Consider the following 22,097-nt stretch of genomic DNA (forward strand, 5'->3'; position numbering starts at 1 on the left):
TTCAGATGACTTGTCCTTGATGCTTCTACAGTTCAGTGTAAGGATTCTTAAGTTTTGTTTCTTTGGTATGTTGAATACGTTGCTGCTGTTGGTTCTGTTTTTGCTCTTATTTCTCTTTGATGTGTTGTTATTAATTGAATTATTGCCTTTTGGACTGCTGGTTTTAAGTGGACTGAATGCATTTGACGTAATTGATTCGAATGTGCTGTTGTGGGTTAAAGGATCATAATAGTTTGAAGTGTTCAATTCGTAACTGTGGAAAGTGAAAGTAGAAACTTTGATGCTTTCACATTTACAGCATAGCCATTGTACATTAGATCTTTGCAGTAGGTCGTAGTCTGCAGAACATAGTTCTATACATGTTTTGTGATGCCAGATGTTACAGTCATCACAGCATACTCCTTCGCAGTTCCATGTGACTGGGTGTTCACAAAGTCCACATGGGTAGATACTTTGTTGTTTTGTTCTTGGTCCCGGGTTTTGCTTTATGTCCCCTGCAAGGAGGAGAATTAGTATTGCCATTGAATAGTTCTTATTTGGCTTAACAGGTAATGTCATTGGTTTACGGCCTGCTGATGACCATTTGTTGTTTAATAGATTTGTAAGTAAGTGACGATGGTCCCATGATTTTTCATTGAAGATGGATTGCCCAATGTTATATATCAGAGTCACTGCTATTATCAAAGTAAATATTTTCATCTTGTAGATTTTTCTATGAGTATCAAGCTCTTGTAAATGTTGGGTTACTGTTGAGGTCTTCAGTTTAGCTCGGAAGAGCCCGTGCTGACTGAAACAACAACAGCAATTACCAACAGTTAATTTGTGCTTGCTCAGCGATCTTCTTTAACCAGGTTTTCGCTAAAAGGTTGTCTGGGTGGATTCCGTCAGCGTATAGGTTATAGTTGTATTGTGTCCTGGTTGTTGATGTTCTGTGGTCTCCTTTTTTAAATTTAGATTTTGTCTGTAAATCGTTTGAAAATTTTGGAGAGTGACTGTTAATGTTGGTATTTAGTTCTTTGATTTTGAAGTTTAATCTGATGACTTGATCTGTTAGTATATTGTCCTGTTCTTTAAATTCTTCAGGTGTTTTGTGTTTACGATGACAGTTCCAGCGGTAGATTGAGTATACTGGTGTTTCAAGTATTGTTATTTTGCAGCTATCGTATTGTTGGACTAATTCAATAATTTTATTGTAGTGATCTATCAGATGATCTATAGTTTCATCAGTGTAGGTGTTGATTGAAATATATTTCTTGTTATAAGATGTTAGGTCGCAAGTGCCTAGCCAGACATATATCCATATAGCTCCTAATTCTCTAGTTTTAATATTTAGGGTTGTTTGTAGCCATTTAAGTCTGTCAGCTATTTTGGCGCCACTCTTACACCACCAGATAATTTCTTTTTCTACTGAGTGTGATCTGTTTACATGGTTTTTAAGCCAATTTCCTTTACTGTCCGAAAATACTACAGGTGTATATTTCTTTTGGGTAGTTGGCTGTTCCTTGGTGTTGTTCAGGAATTTTACCAGTTTAGAGTTTGACATTTGCTAGTTGACAGTTGCTTCTTTTGTTAGTTTTTGTTACAAAGCGATATATTGGGGAAGGTTTACCAGCTAATTAATTTAATGCACCATAATTACTTTTTTTATGGTTCCGTGATAAATGAAAATTTTTGTTTGTAAACAAAGATGGCGGGTGAAAAGTTCGCTCACAGTTCAAGTTCAGATAAATATGACAATTAAATTAAATGTACACTTTTAAATTGGTATCGATGGTGAGTATCAATGTTTTGAAGAGTTTTGGTATGAAAAATGTTCAAATGCAATGTATATTCCTGATAATATCTCTATTTTTCTTCTTTCTTCGTCGCGGTTTGAAAAAATCCTGCTACTACTTTGCGCATGCTATTACGACGAATACATAGTTGTACAATTTCTGTTTTTTTTACGCATCATCCTAACTTCTATAGGATAGATTTCTACGTTCAAAAGTCAATTTCATGGGGATACGTCGTGCATCATGACTAAGTATTTATTGCAACAATAAACCAAGAATAAAACAAAGTGACAAAACTCAATCTTTTATGCATAAGAACATATATAGATAAATCGTGCAGATGCTAAAAATATTCAAGAAACAGAATATTTAAAAGTAAAGTAATACATTTTTAAAGGTTAACAATGGACAGAAGAATTGCCGGGAAACGGCAAAGCAATCTATGTCAAATAAGTTAACCGTTACGTATTGCATCAAAACTCTCGGCACTCTGTATCTAGAAAAAGTTTCCGTTAAAAATGTCACATAGTTACCAAAAGATTTTTTTAATTTTTTTTTTTAAATCACTTTGTGATAGCAGAACCTGCTGCATTGGTGTATACATGTGTGAACGTTATTCGATAACGTCAGGAACGATTACTCGTGGCGTAACGTCATTCGGTATCGTGTTACCTTAACATTTTTACACAATAACCGATGGTGGTGCTTCAACTAAAGGAGGGAGATACAGAAAATACTTACATAAGATCTTCCTAGCATATTATTATTGGTTTCTCTCCCCCTACTTATATTTCCCTGCAAAAACAGAAGATGCTTTGCGATCCAAATTTGCCAATATAATTTATATAAAGCATGAGTAGATTAAGGGATAAAGTTGATCGACAGTTCTCCTCCAGTTCGGAATGTGAAAGGGAGTCAGCTCCGTCGTCTGGAACTGTTTTCCACGAAAGACAAACGGAGGTCCCAACATGTACATCAAATTGGGATCAAAACCACTTGAATCAGCTGCAGATTTCAGCTGTGTTGTCAAAGGCATACACACCAATGGACATTATAAATAGTTTTAAAATATATAGACTCAGTTATGATTATGAAGGATTAATTGATCAGAGAGTGAAAAAAATAAGTGATCATTTGTTTTCTTGTATGCCAAGTGGATTACAGGCTTTACATTTTGATGACTTTTCATCAGTACCATCCAAAACTGCAACTTCTTTGTTGTATGATAAGTATGATGGTTCATGGAATGAGAAAAGTTTTCATGTTCCACCATTACCAGGTCCCCCAGATGCTAAAGATGAATATTGGCGTGAATCGTGAGTTATTTATTTAATTTTCTTTCGCCTCAAAATGTCTACCTACATGTACATGTACCATGCGTCAGTAAATGTTTACGTCACAGGACCATTTCATTTATTTCAATTTGTTAAAGGTGACAGAAATCTTATAGGTTTTATGGCAGTATGGGAGAATAAGCTATCATGGCTATTGGTACATGTATTTTCATCAGTTGTCATTATGCAGGTCTTCCAACATACCTTAATATACCAGCCTTAAAGAAAAGATACACTTCAGGGTTTTACTTTTTGCAATAAAGTATTAATATTTATTTATCATGTTTATTTGAAATAATTAATATTCAGATTTCTTGAGCATGTTCATGATATTGAGGCTAAATTTGTTTTCATGTCACTAAATAATATAAAAAAAGAAGCTTATTGATGCTTCTTGTTGCGAATTAGTGAGACCCTCATATATTATTCTTAATCATGTTTATAACAAGTCCTACAGCCATGGCTTGCAGAATTGCTTGGGGGCTTGTAAAATTCTTCTCTACAAGCCAACAGAATCAAACTAAAATATCTCATGTATATGTCATGTATGTCCTCACAAATGTATGAGCTGCATTGGATAGAAATCGACCTTATGCAAGTGACCAAGTGTACGTGAATATGTAAATGTGTCAGACTCTGATTAACTTTGAAACATTCATTTATGAAATACAGTCAAATAAAAGATGAAGTTTGGTCCCTTTTGAGGCATTCAAATAAAAATTCAGCTTCCAAACAGTCTTAGGCTTTCTGTGGATTTTTTTTTCATAACCCAAACATGTAAGCGGATGTATTAATGTTGATTTACATAAGGTCGATTTCTATCCGACGCAGCTCGTATTACGTACTTGAGAATACATACAATGTATACCTGCCTCCTCATGCTGCTTTATAGTTATACTTGCTTTTAAAATTAACTTTAAGAGCAAAAAAAACATTTATTTCCATAGTACATTTATTTCAAAGAGACAGATAACTTCACATGACAAATATTCATCTTTATACAAAGGGACACAACTCTCGCAGGTTTCCATAAAACATACATATATATATATATATATACATGTACGACCATGCATGCACATATATCTGTATATATATCATGTACAATGTGTATATATAACAATATGAAGTACATTGTACTTAAGCATTATTATGATTAACAAGTTGTTTAAGAAAGTATTTTTTCAAACAGATTCAGAGTCAATGGAGATCTGTTCAGCAAAAGATTGATGTATATGACATGGCTCAGGGAACAAGATTTACCAGTCTCAGAACATTTGTTTCAGGAGCTGTTTCAACATTTCAGTGCAATGTTTGGATTAGATGCAATGTAAGAAAAAATGGCAGAACTGCATTTGAGAAAACATTTTTACAGCTTATTTCCTAATGCTTGTAGAGCAAATGTAGAGTAAAACTCTGGCATTAGACAACACCCATTTGATTTTCAGGGGAGGGGGCTTTTGATTTTTTTCCAGATAATTTTTTTTTTGTCCACGGGGAAAAACAATCTATTTTTTTTCTTTCAACTTTAGTAAATTACATAAAGTCATGAAAGTCATGATAGTGACAGCTGAGGGTGCAACAAAAAATTATTTTTAGTTGCTGCCTTAGGAAATTAGCTGTAATTAATCGTAAACTTTCTCAGCTCTTATACAGTGTTGAAAATTAATATTGATATAAAAAAGAAGATGTGGTATGATTGCCAATGAGACAACTGTCCTAAAGAGACCAAAATGACACAGACATTAACAGCTACATGTACATTGTACATGTGTACAAGTATAGCTCACAGTATGGCCTTCAGCAATGAGCCTGGGATCTATAGTTTTGCTGCCATGCCCATCTCGAGCCTGGGTACAATAATTTTGCAGCCATGCCAATCTCAAGTCTGGGTACTATAATTTTGCTGACATGCCCATCTGGAGTCTGGGTACAATAATTATGCTGCCATGCCCATCTCGAGCCTGGGTAATATAATTTTGCTGTCATGCCCATCTCCAGACTGGGTACTATAATTTTGTTGCCATGTCCATCTCAAGCCTTGGTACTGTAATCTTGCTGCCATGCCCATCTTGAGTCTGGGTACAATAATTATGCTGCCATGCCCATCTCGAGCCTGGGTACTATAATTTTGCTGCCATGCCCATTTCCAGCCTGGGTACTATAATTTTGCTGTCATGCCCATCTTGAGCCTGGGTACTATAATTTTGCTGCCATGCCCATCTCGAGCCTTGGTACTATAATTTTGCTGACATGCCCATCTCGAACCTGGGTACTATAATTTTGCTGACATGCCCATCTCGAGCCTGGGATCTATACTTATTTTGTTTTGATGTGCATAATATTGTGTAAGAATACAGAATATATACCATGTATACTGTAGACCATTTTTTTACCAACAAAAATGTACCTCCAAATAAATTCATGACTAAACCATTTGTAAACATGAAAGAGCTCACTATTTCTCTTTCATTTCCACTTGTGACAAGTAAACAGACTTGAGAGACACTGAAATCATCAATACTGTAAATTCAACAGGGTTATAATCGCAATAATGAAAAACTCGCATTTAATTATTTTTTTTATATGAATCAAACAGGATTTTTCTGAATATTGCACTAAAATAAAAGTGCATTTTAGTCCAAAATGACAAAATCCCAATAATTAATGCACACAATAGTGTCTGAATTTACAGTATTGCATGCACAGTATTGACAAAAATAATTGACATTTCATTACATGTATATATTTAACTGCAGTGGTGCACCTGGTGTAAAGTGTGAAACATTGAGGATTGGCGATGTAGAAGTAACATCAACAGCAGATCTAGTTTATTATGACTTTCCTAAATGCAGCCATGACCAAGGATCAAAGATATTTGTTGTGTGTGAGGTATGATATTTGTTGTGTGTGAGGTATGTTTTGCAAGCAACAATTTTCCTTAGAGATCTATATAAAGAAAGAAGATGTATTTTTTCCTTTAAAAATGTCCTGTACCAAGTCAGGATTAGGAAGATGGCCATTGTAATATTATTGTTCGTTTCTGTGTGTGTTACATTTTAACGTTGCGTCTTTTGTTTTGTCTTATTTTTTAGTTTAAATTCACATTGCGATAAGACGTGGCACGGTACTTGTCTATCCCAATTTCATGTATTTGGTTTTGATGTTATATTTGTTATTCCCGTGATATTTTGTCTGATGCTTAGTCCGTTTCTGTGTGTGTTACATTTCAGTGTTGTGTCATTGTTCTCTTATATTAAATGCGTTTCCCTCGGTTTTAGTTTGTTACCCCGATTTTGTTTTTTGTCCATGGATTTATGAGTTTTGAACAGCGGTCTACTATTGTTGCCTTTATTTATGATTGCCAGTTAGACAACTCTCCACAAGAGACCTAAATGACTTAGAAATTATCAACTATAGGTCTGACACTGTTCTGTCTTCAACAATGAGCAAAGCCCATACAGCATATATAGTCAGCTATAAAAGACCCTGAAATTACAATGTAAAACAATTCAAACAAGAATACTAATGGCCTTATTAATGTAGGTCATAGTTATACATTTTTGTGTTTTTATGAGGCAAAGAATGTGACAGGATTTTAGACATTAATTAGAACTTACTTTTAAGCTCACCTAGCCTGAAGGACCAGTATGAGCTATGCTCAACACTTGGCATAATTTATATCATCTGATGTGGCCAATTAATGTATTTAGTTTAAAAAATGTGTCTGATGACCTTGCCTGCCAACCAATATGGCTGACATGGCTAAGAATAGAACATAGAGGTAAAATGCAGGTTTTGTCTATTATCTTGAAAAGCATAAGAGATAGAGAAAATCTGACAAGAGCTGAAATGTTCAAAATTATTATATCCCTTCTGTTTATTTACCTCAAAACTATCAGAAAACTTAAGGTGGTACCTAACACTACAGGGAGATAACTCTGTAAAATCAGCAGAACATTTTAATGACATTGTGCTGTTAAGGGAATATTAAGCTTCTCAATGATCAAAATAAGTTTTTGTAAAACTGCTATATAACCAGTGTAATTTTTCTGATTGAATTGTTGGTTCAATTTTTTGGAAATTTTTATATTTTTGTCAAAAGTTCAAAGTCAAAATTTTAAGAAAATTAAACGAGCCAAATTAATTTTAGTTCAGGTGTAAGTTCCACCTTAAACCAAACTCATAAGATCATGAATAAAAAAGTCCTAGTTTTCAATCCTGCAAGGGTTTATATTTGAAGGGAAATTGTTTCCTTTACCATTTTTTGTACTACATACATATGTCTCATTTCAGGTAGAAAAAGATGCCTTGCAAAATGATGAAGAACCATCACCTCCAAAAACACATCGATATGAAGAAGGATGCCAACAGCGAATTTGTCATCTATCTTCTAATTTAATTGGACAACATGGTGGTGACCTACTGACACATTTTCCTTGCAAATCATCAATACAGTATGGTCTGTTTGGTTTTATTGTTCAGTGCACCAGTGTAAGTGTTGTTGAAAGTTGCAATGCACTTTTATAATTATATGATAATTGAAAATTTCTCAAAATCTAAATGGAGCATAAAAGTAAATACATGATATATTTATAAGTCAATGTCTTCTTAGTATGAAATAACTGTGAGCTAACTTTTTATACAACCACAAAACAAAAATGTGGTCGTATATTGCTATAATGTCGTCGTCTGAAGACAATTGGTTTCCTGACAATAACTTTTGTATTAGTGAATGTATCTCTATGAAATTTAACCACAAGGTACTAAACCAACAAAGGACACTTGGGATTGATTTTAGGGGTTATAGTCCCAACTGTTTAAGAATTAGAAGCAAAAACACAAGGATTTTCTGGTTTCCTGACAATAAATTGAGTATAAGTCTGTGGATCTCTATGAAATTGTACCACAAGGTTCCACACCACAAAATGAAGGTTGAGATTGATTTTTGGGGTTATGGTCCTAACTGTTCAGGAAAAGGTGCCAAAAAGAGCCAAAAGCAATACTTTTCTAATACTTTGTGTAAATTGCTTACTTCTTTACCAATTTCAATTAGGTTTAATTCTTGAATTTTTGGGGTTCTTTAATGTGCTGAATCTAAATGTGTATTAATAGTGTGTATTATTTATTTATTTATTTTGGGGGGGGGGGGGTTAGTCATTATTACTGCATGATTTATTTTCTGAAGACAGCTTTTCAGGAGCATGAACAAAAAATTCAATACAAAAATTAATCCAACTAATGTATGAGTGGAAATTTTTGAGATTTTGGAGGCAAAAATAGGCATGTTTTTTCTCTGGATTTTAATATTTTAAATTTTGAACAAAAGTCAAAAATAAAAGATGGAATCTGGACAGCTGTCTCTTTGATGTTTGCCCTGTACATGCTTTTATTCCTATGCCACAATACTGTATGATGAAGTAACATTAGAGAGTACAATTAATCAACTGGAAATATAAACTTAAACTTAAAGAGTTTTTACATTGTCATTTTGGGGCCTTATATAGCTGACTATTGGCTTTGCTCATTGTTGAAGGCTGTACTGTGACTTATATTTGTTAATTTCTGTGTTATTATGGTCTATTGTGGAGAGTTGTCTCATTAGTAATCATACCACATCTTCTTTTTTTTATATCAAAGAGAGATTCCATAAGATAATAAAAGACTGACTTTATTTTAACAAAGGAAATGTCAAACACTCAACACTATAGTTATTGAATACTTCGGCTAAAAAGACTTAGTGTAAGTGAATCATCTTCAGAATATTGATAGATTTGAATCATTATATCATCATCAGATATTCAAAGTAAAGTCTGACTTTGTAGACACAATATTTTGTGGATTTTGATTTCAGTGTTGACAGCAAAAATGTGGAAAAATTAGGCTACTACAAAAAATTACCGGTTATATATATATACAGTATCTGAGAACTGTTAAAGAGTTGATTAAATTGTTTGAGTGGTTCAAATCATGTTTGTCTTTATTTTTCAGATAACATTTACACATTTGGATTGTTCTGAAATAGACTTTGAGCAAATAAGAACAGGAAATCCTTCTTTTCCTCCAGGAACTGGACCTGTTATACGATTTAGTCAGCCATACAACTTTCTTAAAGCTGAGGATAGAAGGCACATAATTCCGCCTTTACTTAAACTTGGATTGATCAAGTCGTATATGTAACGATTTAGTCAGCCATACAACTTTCTTAAAGCCAAGGATAGAAGGCATATAATTCCGCCTTTACTTAAACTTGGATTGATCAAGTCGTATATGTAACGATTTAGTCAGCCATACAACTTTCTTAAAGCTGAGGATAGAAGGCATATAATTCCACCTTTGCTTAAACTTGGATTGATCAAGTCGTATATGTAACGATTTAGTCAGCCATACAACTTTCTTAAAGCTGAGGATAGAAGGCATATAATTCCACCTTTGCTTAAACTTGGATTGATCAAGTCGTATATGTAACAATTTTTGTCAGTGCTGTAAGTGAACATTATTTGATTTTGAATTGTAAAAGTAATCCATTACTTCAAGCATCTGACCAATAGGGCTATGTTAGATTTAGTAATCAACTTTGAAGATATTTTAATCACCCTAAGTCCTTTGTTTTTTCACTTTCACATTTTCACCTTCTTTGAAATCACTGATTTCATATTGATTACGTAAAAATATACAATAGTAAGAGTAAATTTTTTAAGCCAATCAAATTTTTGACGTGACATATTATTGTATACAAATGTCCAGCATCCTTCTTAAAAATGTTGCACTGTAACTTGAGAATAAATTATCCAAATTTCATGAAACTTTACATAGTTGTTTCTTATGATGGTCAAACAATCAGTATACTTTTGGTGAAAATAAGATAAAAACTTTTTGAGTTACAGGACTTTGCAACTAAAAAGATGCTGTTTTTTTTCACATGTAGCGCTCTCTACGAAACTATTTATGTTAATTGCATAAAACGTCACACACTTGTTAGTTATATTATTTATTTGTGATGATTCTTTATTTTATTTTTGTGTTATTGAATTTTTATTCAGCTTTTTTAGTTAAAAATGTATTGCTTAAAAATTTACACCCTTAATGTGGGGATTTTTTTTGCAGAAACATGAACACTGAAATTTTTGTTTCTCTCTTTTATCAACTTTCTGTTTTATGAAAATTTTCAACTTATGTATTGACATGCAAAGTTTCTGTTGCCAAAATCTTTAAAATCAGAATTATTGCTTGAATTTGGAATCAGATAAAACATGTTGTGAGCTACTTTTTTCTGTCTCTTATATAAACTTCCGTTTGAGCAGGAATAAGGAATGAGTCAGTATATACTTAGCATGACTTTCTGTACAACCCGTATAATTCTTAAAACATTTATTATTAATTTTTCACAAGATGACAGGCTAATTGTTTTACATTGTCTTATCAGGGCCTTTTATAGCTGACTATATGCAGTATGGGCTTTTCTCACTGTTGAAGGCCATACAGTGACCTATAATGGTTAATGTTTGTGTCATTTTGGTCTTTTGTTGATAGTTGTCTCATTGGCAATCATACCACATCTTCTTTTTTTATATTATCACGTGCCTATTGCACAGCTGTTATTTATTCATGTCCAAATTTCAAAAATATAAAAAATATAAAAGTTTCTGAAACTTGAGATTTTGTAAAAGGGATGTATTCTTATCTATGATCAGTTTATTTGCAACCACTGGGTCCATGTCACTGCTGGTGGAGATTTATTTCCCCTAGGGTATCACCAGCCCAGTAGTCACCACTTCTGTGTTGACTTGAGTTATCATTGATATGTTCATAATTATAAATTATCTGTTAATAAAACTTTGAATTTTGGAGAAAAATGAGGCTTGTCTACCTCAGGAGTAGATTACCTTAGCTGTATTTGGCAAAACTTTTAGGAATTTTGGTCATCAATGCTCTTCAACTTTTTACTTTATTTGGCCTTTTAAACATTTTTTGATTTGAGCGTCACTGATTGTTCTTTTGTAGATGAAACGGGCGTCTGATGTTAATATAAAATTTTAATCCTGGTATTTATTATGACTTTATTCATTATAAACACCATATATATTGTTGTAATTAATATGTTTGAGATTTTTTTCACTCTGAAATATAACATTGAATTACTCTTGTAAACATTGTAAGTAATAGGACAATTTGCTAGTGGTTGAAACGTTATGATAAAATTTGCATGGTTACACAAACATATAACGTCACCTCCCTGCCTGTCATGACACTTGGCCTTAAGGAGGCTGGCGGTACAAAATTTGAAGCAAAAGATTAAACATTTGTTTTTTCATTACAAATTTTATTCATTACAATATTAGTTATTACTAAATGATATGGTACAAAAATCAACCAATAAAATCGATTCTGTTTGCCCCCTGATGACTTTTAGAATATATATATCATTGAAAAAGCTCCAAATTATCTCCCTTTTGTTCAGAAAATGCCATTTTTAGCTCACCTGGCCTGAAGGGCAAAGTGAGCTTTTCTCATCACATGGCGTCCGTCATCGTCGTCATTAACGTTTACAAAAATCTTCTCCTCTGAAACTACTAGGCCAAATTTAACCAAACTTGGCCTAATCATCATTGGGGTATCTAGTTTAAAAAATATGTCCAGCGACTAAGCCAACCATCCAAGATGGCAGCCATGGCTGAAAATAGAACATAGGGGTAAAATGCAGTTTTTGGCTTATAACTCAAAAAACCAAAGCATTTAGAGCATATCTGACATGGGTGACATTGTTTATCAGGTCAAGGTCTATCTGCCCTGAAATTTTCTGATAAATCAGACAACCCGTTGTAAGGGTGTGGTCATGTTTCTCCAACATTTAGTAATTAGACTAAAATGACATTAGGGATTATGGGGTCCTCTTAAGGACTGGATCTTGATATCTACCTGTAATTCACCTGTTCTTAACCAAAATATTGTTAAAAAGGTATATATTTTTTAAAGACCTAAATATTTTTTAATAGTCTCCCAAAATTGTAAAAGTCAATATAATCTTACGCAGTGATGTAATTTTTTTATTTTATAAAAAAAAGATGTGCATGGTACGATAGACAATAAGACAACTCTCTACAAGAGACCGAAGGACATTGAAGTTACAATTATACATACAAAAAAAGAAGATGTGGTATGATTGCCAATGAGAAAACTATTCACAAGAGACCAACTGACACAGATATTAACAAAGAAAGGTCACCGTATGGCCTTCAACGCTGAGCAAAGTTATATCGCATAGTCAGCTATAAAAGGACCCGAGAAGCTTGAGACAAATGTTTAACAACTCAAACGAGAAAACTAACAGCCTAATTTATGTACAATATAATGAACGAAAAACGAATATACTATAAAAGGACCCGAGAATCTTGAGACAAATGTTTAACAACTCAAACGAGAAAACTAATGGCCTAATTTATGTACAATATAATGAACGAAAAACGAATATAGTACACAGGCTCCAACACTCCCCCTTATCTTGAGACATCGGTGCAACAGAACAATAAAAGAACTGTACAAAAACATAAAAAAGCAACAAATAATCTAAGACTAAATTATCAATCACTACACATCCAGTTATATTATTTATTTCTGATGATTCTTTATTTTATTTTTGTGTTATTGAATTTTTATTCAGCTTTTTGGTAAAAAAGGTATTGCTTAAAAATTTACACCCTTAATGTGGGGATTTTTTTTGCAGAAACATTATACCATGAACACTGAAATTTTTGTTTCTCTCTTTTATCAACTTTCTGTTTTATGAAAATTTTCAACTAATGTATTGACATGCAAAGTTTCTGTTGCCAAAATCTGAAGTAGATATGGTTCTTCGCACTAGAAGACAATAGCTTTCGATGACTTTTTACATTAATAAAACTTGGCTGTTTTGCATTGGTTTAGATTTTAACATTTACATGTAACACAAATACAAAAATATATCAAGTAATAGAATAAATTACTAAAATGAGGTACATTCAGTGAAAATTTCGATTTTTCATGTTACTTTTAAAGTGGAAGATATTAGCAGGCAAAATCGAGGGAATTGTGCAAATGATGATACATGAAAATTACCACAAAGCATCATTATTATATACTTTTTAAGAAACAACTGCCGGCCATTAAAAAAATCTATTTTTTTCAAGATGGCCACCGCCGTTTTCTAAAATGGCTGTTTTTTTCAGTTTGAAAATATTGATTTTTTTCTGAAAACCTTTTCGTTTACGTTCTTTTAGTGAAAAACAGCTGTCAGGTTTAGTAGGTACCTTCCTTACGTGTGAATAATTCACTAGACATGAGTATTTGACATATACAGGGTTTGCGCATGCGCTAAAATGTAACAAAATTCATAAAATATCATTTTAACTATTTTAATATAAAATAAGTGATTTTGGATTTTCAATGATATTATGATTTGGTTTGATAACGTTTTTAAAGGTTATAACTCACATGATTTATCAATTTTGCGCATGCGCAATCTATTTATAGACATAATTAGTGTTTGTATGCACTATCAGGGCAAACTGGTATACATCGTAGTTCATCTCTTTACTCTAAAAAGCAAGGCTCTTGTAGTCTTGTAGAGCTGTTCAAGTAAGTGTAAAATCTATGATGCCACTGTTTAAAAACAAGCCCATTCAGTTGCAGGTTTAATCCAACATTTTCTACATTTGAAAATGCCTGTACCAAGTCAGGAATATGACAGTTCTGGTCCATTCATTTTTTATGCGTTTTGTTATTTGATATTGCCATGTGATTATGGACTTTTCGAATTGATTTTCCTCTAAGTTCAGTATTTTTGTGATTTTACTTTTTGCAATGATCAGGTATTTGATGAATAAGACGGAAAATGGGTTTAATACGAGAGAAACATCAATAGTAACGGCAGATCAGCCAGTTTTGGTTATGAATATTCAGTGGGAATGGCCTGATTTGTACAGAGAAGATAAGTTTATCGTCATGTGAGGTAGATTGCACATTGAAATGACTTTTTATAAAATTCTTGGTGATATATTACGCGATAGTAGAAGAACATATGTCCTCAATAAAACCAATATCGCAACACCTAGAACGGTACATTCTTTGTATGTATGTTCAATTGTACCTAGGACTAGACACGCGCATCATATAACTCTGTTTTAGCTTGAATGGTATATATCGGCTTAAGAAAGCTAACCACAGAAATTATAATCATGTCATGACTCTGTCACGTTCAATGATTTGATAGACTGGTGTAAGAAAATATATTCATCTCGACCACAGTTTAATTCCTGGCGTTCAATTATGAAATAAGAACTTCTTGTGAATTTGGTAGTATGCTCATTTCATGAGTCAGATTTTGTACACACAGTCCATATTAAGCATGATACCGTATGTATATAGGTCTTGATCGTGTTATATGTTCTCGATCGTTTCCGACCTTCTCCGAGATCTGGCCTACCTTCTCTTACATCAACCACGGGTGGTAATTGATTTTGAAAATTATAATTTCACTGTACGTAAGACCAGAAAATATTTTTCTTATAGCACAATTGATCAGGCAGAAAAAAATAAAACAATGCTATTGTAAAGGGCGATGTGTTGTCATGGGTTTAACCGAAGACCCCATTTAGACGTTTTGATGGTAGCTGGACCAGAAGTCAGTTGACTACCAGATGAATTTGCGAGATCTAGTGATAGAGGCATTCTATAACAGATGAACGACTTAATGAACACAAAAGGATTCCTTTAAAAAGATCAAAGACAAGATCGTTTGAAGCAAATGCAAAACGAATGAGAACCTGTTTCTTATAATCAGATAAAAAAACCAACTTCCTATTTTGTCGGTAAAATAAAACTGTTAACGTTTTTGTCAAAAAACAAAGCGAGAGAACCTTACAAAGTATTGCGATATCTTTTTTTAGACTTTTATTTCTTGTCGCAGTAGACAAATTGATTTGGAATATTTCTTAGTCCATAAAGACAAACTGCTCCTCTGTTTTTGTCTTAGGATGTCATTTAAACAGTGATATCAAATCGGTGCAAATGGATAAACTTGAAACATTTTGCAATTTGCAGATCCAAATTCTGACGCATTTATCGTTAATTGGGCGGCAATGGTTTATTCCAGGCCACCTTTTTGGGCAACAATATTGGATGACTTTGCAAATGTGTCATACTGCCTTAAATAAAATCTTGCATCGATCAGTATTCAAGAGAAGATATTGTGTTAGATGTTTACGAAATGAATAATTTAAAGGCTAGATGTGACAAGACAAAAGTTGGTTCTGGAGTAGTTTTCTCTATGAAGATGATAACGAAACGAAATTTTTCAAGTGTCTTGCCGACAGAAAAGCTTTTTTAGAGACTAATAAGGATACTTTCCAGCTTCACCTTGCAAGTATGGAAAAGCAGATATACGAATGTTTGTCCATGTTCGGCATGATTATGAAAATTATTGTAAGACGGTAATTATAGGTAGCACCGACACAGATGTAGTAGTATTAAGAATTACAGCACTCCAAAAATATGGCAGAACAAACTGTGGATAGGTTTTGGCAGGAATGAAGACTTTTGATGGCTTCCTGTACGTGATATTTCAAATGCGTTTGGTCCTCGTGTAGCTACTCTTCCTTTCTTTCATACATTCAGTGGATGTGACACTTTGACGGATTTTCGTGGGAAAGGGAACAGGTCAGTTTGGATGACATGGGAAGTATTTCAACATGTAAGGGACGTATTTTTTTCTTTGCTGAAGTATAAAGACACATGCATATGGACATAATAGAAGCATCTGTTTGCATCATATATGACAGAGCAGCATCACCATTTGCTTTTAACGAGGCACGATATAAATATTTACTCTAGGAAGCAGCGGCATTGTGATTTCTGATGTAGTTTCGCCTACAAGAGGGTTCTTTTCCGGAGCACATCTAAAGAGCAGCGTACCAAGGAGGACAAGTTTGGGCTCAGCGTGATATATGTACCAATTCATGAACACTGGGGTTGGATGAAAGAAAAAAATGATGACAGTTGGAAACCAAAAGGGACTTCTTCGGCTGCCGTTAAAGTTGCATCCTCCTGTCGGGAACTTTTGAAATGAGGAGGCGAAAAATCCAGCTGTGTTGGTGACTGTAAATGCTACCGTTCTGTCCTTCCTTGTACGTTTTTTTTTTATTTGCTACTGTCAGATAATAATAAGATAACCAACCTGTCTTTCTAACAAAACTAGGCATTTAATCTTAACAAAGAATATAATATCACTTATTTAAGGTAGAACACAAGTATATATTTTTTGAGTCAGAATTTTTTTATAATTTGCCAAAATGAAGATTTTACTATTCTCTTTTCAAAAATTTAATAAAAAGTATAGGTAACCGTGCTATTTTTCAAGCTATGAGTCGTTGAAAATTGCCAAAATTTGGTTAGTTTGTTCATAAAAAAACACATTAGTGTGCATAAAAAAAATTCTATGAGATAGATATTTTGAAATACATTGTGAGAAGAAAGGTTTCATAATATGTTTTAAGAAAATAAAAAAAAAACATGGTGTCACCGAACTTGTTTCTAGCTACAAGTAAAAATAAAAAAAATCCCTATTAGCCCAATATAAATTTTGTTCTAAAAGAGTTATCTCCCCTTAAATGGCTCTTTTGATTTTTTTTTATTTTAAAACCAAAAAATTGATATTTGTTAAAATATTTTGTATGATACGATTAATTAACAAGTGTTATTCAAATAGAAAAAAAAAAAAAAACTATTGAATTGCAAATCTGTCTCTAAATTTGCAGATTTAGACAAATAACTAGACCGATTTTTTACTGTGATTGTACAATCAAAGATGGCGGTATACCATCAATCTACCTTAATTAAGGAAATTATGAAAAAAAAACATTTTTAAAAAAATTTGCCGCCATTTTGGAACCGGAAGTTCCTTCTTTTTTGTCATTCATGTGTTATTTTTTCGTCCTTTAGGAACTGTAATTTACGTTTAATAAAAACTAATATTGGATTTTTACCTATAACAAAGCTTTCAAGGATTTACGAAATGTAGCCAACTGGATATGACGCCATTTGCAAAATGATCGGTGGCCATCTTGAAAAAATGGAAATTTTTGATGGCCAGCACCTGATTTCTTTTAACTATCATTTTGTCCACCTTTTTACCAAATTTCATGCTCGTATCACAATTTGCACAATTATGTCCATAATATCTCCCACTATTAATAAAAAAAAATCTTTTAAAAATAATAATTTCGAGATTATTTCTTAATATTTTTTTATGAAATTTTCAGTTTGATAAAGAATTCACTTGTCTATATAATGATTGTTTTGTTGAATAACTTTTTAATTTTGTAAATCAAATACGAATGCAAATAATTACGTAACAGTTTCGGGTTATACTCGACCAAAAATATATGGTTTGTTAATTTTTTGAAAGATTTTTTTTTGGACAATATCCCTTTTTACAATATTTGAGTTAAGACCTAGTAAAGGTGAATTACAGGTAATTATCACGATGCCAGTCCTTATGAGGGCCCCCTAATCCCTAATGTTGTTTTAGTCTTATTATCAAATGTTGGAGAAACGTGACTAAACCGTTGTAAAGTTGCTGCCCCTGAATATGTAATTTTAAGGAAATTTTGTTGTTTTTGGTTATTATCTTGAATATTATGATAGATAGAGATAAACTGTTAAAAGCAATAATGTTCAGCAAAGTAAGATTTACAAAAAAATCAACATGACCGAAATGGTCGCTTGACCCCTTAAGGAGTTATTGCCCTTTATAGTCATTTTTTAACCATTTTTCGTAAATATTAGTAATCTTTTAGAAAAATCTTCTCCTCTAAAACTGCTAGGCCAAATTTAACCAAACTTGGCCACAATCAACATTGGGGTATCATGTTTAAAAAATGTGTCCGGTTACTTGGCCAACCAACCAAGATGGCTGCCATGGATAAAAATAGAAGATAGGGTTAAAATGCAGTTTTTGGCTTATAACTCAAAACCAAAGCATTAAGAGCAAATCTGAAAAGATATGAAATTTTTAATCAGGTCATGATCTCTCTGATCTGGAATTTTCAGATGAATCAGAAACATGTTGTTAGGTTGCTGCCCCTGAATTGGTAATTTTAAGGAAATTTTACCATTTTGTTGTTATTATCTTAAATATTATTATAGATAGAAATAAACTGTAAACAGCAAAAATGTACGGCAAAATAAGACCTAAAAATAATTCAACATGACCAAAATGGTCAATTGACCCCCAAAAGGAGATATCGCCCTTTATAGTCAATTTTTAACAATTTTCATAAAATTTGTAAATTTTCACTAACATTTTCCACTGAAACTAACTGGGCCAAGTTCATTATACATAGAGATAATTGTAAGCAGCAAGAATGTTTAGTAAAGTAAGATCTACAAACACATCACCATCACCAAAACACAATTTTGTCATGAATCCATCTATGTCCTTTGTTAAATATTCACATAGACAAAGGTGAGAGAAACAGGCTCTTTAGAGCCTTTAGTTTGGCATTGCATTTTTTTTTAAATTTAACACATCAGTGACCTATATTTTATATTATTGTTTTCAAATAAGTTGTACATAAACTAAATAATTGTAAAATTTAAACTGAAATACCTATTCTGTAAACATTGGTAAAGGGTCAATATCAAATGCGATGCAAAACTAAATAAATATTTTACATTTTTTAGGTATATGGCCGTCATGACAAGATATCTGAGTTGGCAAGCAGCTGAATATTCAGCTTTTGATTGGGAACATAATATTCACTGGCTTTCACAGTTTCAGATACATCTGTGTAAATTTTGAGGCTTCAAATAGTCTTAACGCAGTCAATGGGTTTTCTCAGTTATTACAGATGTGAAATATGTGACATTTTTTTTTATATGAGACATGTTTAGATCGATATGGAACGGAAGCCTGAATTGCTTCATTGCAGAAATTTCTTTATGCAGATGTGTCTAAATTGAAGCTGAAAACCATAATTCAGAGGGCAATATCAACATAAGACAAATCATGATCACTCAGTCAGATATATCATGGAACTAACCATTAACACCACACCATGCAAACAAAAACAAAAAATATATTAACTATGTCGCACACCACAAACACCTAGGGCATGTAGAGGACTGTGACCTTTTATTTTGAAATTGTTTATTCTCATGATACTTATGCAAAATAGAATTTACGTCAGATACCAGTTACCGAATAGATGCTATGATTAACAAAAACTTGTGCAACATCTCGACATACTCATTAACAACTGCCACAAAATGTAGAACTATTAACCTGAGGGATTTTGCTTCTTACTTAATTTTGAAGCGACACAAGAAGTCTGTTTAAACGTTTTGAATTTTATCAAAGATAAGAAGAAATGATAAATAAATGACCATGCATATATTGTTACATAAGCTAAGTTTGGTATTAATTTTTTTCCTTACTAATATATTTTTTTGTCCAAGAATGTATCAAATGAAGCTGCAGTATAAAATCAATATAAAATGTATGTAAAGGTATTTGTTTTTGAGTTGTTTTTACAGCATTTTTAAGCAAAGCCTTTAGGCTTTGTTGTGGCGGCTAGTTTTTATTTGTTGAGTAAGCTGTGGTGCCTGGAGAATACCACAACCTTTAATAGGAAAACTGACGATCCTTGTCAATTAAGATTTGGAGTCAAGTGCACCCAAACTTACCACTTCGTTTTTATGTGGTTAGTGATTACAGTAGTTTCTACTTTGTTCTCTCGGCCACTGAGGCCCTAATTCTTGATGGTTGAAATTGTTATAGGAAGAGTACACCTTGATAGATATAGAAAGAAGTGGTATGAGTGCCAATGAGTCTGTTTGTATTTTGTTTCATTCAATTTTGCATTTGAGCTTAAAGATGGAATGTTACAGTTCATATCCAGTCGTTTGATGTGTTTGAACTTCATGAACTTTTGATTTTGCAATTTGATAAGGGACTGCCTGTTTTAAATTTTCCTCAGAGATCAGTATTTTTAGCTCACCTGGCCCGAAAGGAAAAGTTAGCTGTTCTAATCACTTTGTGTCTGGCGTTTGACATCGTTAACTTTTACAAAAAAAATCTTTTCTGAAACTACTGGGTCAAATTAAACCAAACTTGGCCACAATTATCATTGGGGTATCTAGTCTGAAAAATGTGTCCGGTGACTCAAGATAAAAAATAAAACAAAGGGATAAAATGTAGATTTTGGCTTATACCTCTGGAACCAGAGCATTTAGAGCAAATCTAACATGGGGGTTAAATTGTTTATCAGGTCAATATCTATCAGCTCTGAAATTTTCAGATGAATCGGAGAACCCGTTGTTGGGTTGCTGCGCCTAAATTGGTAATTTTAAGGAAATTTTGCTAATTTTTTGGTTATTATCTTGAATATTATTATAGATGGAGGTAACCTGTGAACAGCAATAATGTTCAGTAAAGTCAGATCTACAAGTAAGTCAAAATGGTAAATTGACCCCTTGAGCATGTTGAGGAGTTATTGCTCTTTATAGTCAATTTTCAAAATTTTTTCGTAAATGTTTGTAACCTGTAACAAAAATTTACTCTGAAACTACAAAGTCAAATTTAGCCACTTGTCCACAATCATCATTAGGGTATGTAGTTTAAGTATAGTCCGTTGAAATGGCCAGCCAATCAAGATGGCCACCATTACTAGAAATAGAACATAGGGGTAAACTATAGATTTTGTCTTATATCTCTGAAACCAAAGCATTCAGAGCAAATCTGAAATGGGTTAATATAGTTATCAAAAGTACCAGGATTATAATTTTATACGCCAGACGCGCGTTTCGTCTACATAAGACTCATCAGTGACGCTCAGATCAAAATAGTTAAAAAGCCAAACAAATACAAAGTTGAAGAGCATTGAGGACCCGAAATTCCAAAAAGTTGTGCCAAATACGGCTAAGGTAAATACACCTGGTGTAAGAAAATCCTTAGTTTTTCGAAAAATTCAAAGTTTTGTATACAGAAAATTTATAAAAATGACCATATAATTGATATTCATGTCAACACCGAAGTGCTAACTACTGGGCTGGTGATACACTCGGGGACGAAAATTGTTAATCAAGTCAAAATCTATCTGCCCTGATATTTTCAGACAAATAAGGCAACCTGTTGCTGGGTTGCTCTCCCTAAATTGGTAATTTTTAGTTTTGCTCCTTTGTACATGTAGTCAAGATTATGCCAAGCAATATGTTAAACGCGAGAAAAAAGACAAAGATACTCTTTCCAATGGATTACAGCTGAGAGGTCGTTGATACAAATCAGAATTAAGAAACTGAATGGGTCTATCATTACCCATGCTACGTCAATCATAAATGATTTAAATGTTGTAAAACTCTTGTTCTACCTCCATGACAATATTGATGATGTCCCCCCAAGACGAAGCATCAAACAACATCGTTTTTGTGTGTAAATAACATTACATAAACTGCTTGATTACTGAATTGGGTATTGACAATACCACGACGATATTTACCTTAGATGAAATACTGGATTGATATAGGTCTTTTCTATCATTCTATGTTTCTTTGTAATTTCGACAAAAGATGAAGAACTGCACGGATCTTCCATCACTGTATTAGATACCTTAACTACATATGTGTTCTAACAAACAACGATATCATGTTGCGTCTTTCAAGAGCACCACGAACCACTTTTAAAACTATTAACATAAATTTGATCAGCATTAAAACCGGGCTCAAAAGTTATTGTGAAACTGCCTATTCTGGCAACAGATGTGGATTCTAAAAAATATTGTAGAAAACATACAATCTAAGATTCTTTCAATGCTAAAGCATTTAAACATTTTACTTTTGTACAAATTACACAAGTATTCCCCATAACAAAATAAAGACAAATTCAAAGAGCAGACATTACAAAAAAATGGCAGAAGTAGACACAAGAAGGGAGGAATACAATCAACTTAATAAAATT

General features: G+C 33.0%; 1 protein-coding gene across 1 annotated transcript; it reads left to right on the plus strand.

Moving 5' to 3' along the window:
* Nucleotides 1–2,552: 2,552 nt before the first annotated feature.
* On the plus strand, nucleotides 2,553–19,573 carry LOC134690614 (uncharacterized). The gene is made up of 6 exons (XM_063550584.1): nucleotides 2,553–3,091; nucleotides 4,302–4,439; nucleotides 5,869–6,001; nucleotides 7,406–7,603; nucleotides 9,101–9,594; nucleotides 18,827–19,573. Exons 1-5 carry the CDS (start codon nucleotides 2,628–2,630, stop codon nucleotides 9,287–9,289), a joined length of 1,122 nt encoding a protein of 373 aa, XP_063406654.1. The 5' UTR covers nucleotides 2,553–2,627; the 3' UTR covers nucleotides 9,290–9,594; nucleotides 18,827–19,573.
* Nucleotides 19,574–22,097: the final 2,524 nt, after the last annotated feature.

The sequence above is a fragment of the Mytilus trossulus genome, chromosome 11 (assembly GCF_036588685.1).
Source record: "Mytilus trossulus isolate FHL-02 chromosome 11, PNRI_Mtr1.1.1.hap1, whole genome shotgun sequence".
NCBI classification, from domain to species: domain Eukaryota; kingdom Metazoa; phylum Mollusca; class Bivalvia; order Mytilida; family Mytilidae; genus Mytilus; species Mytilus trossulus.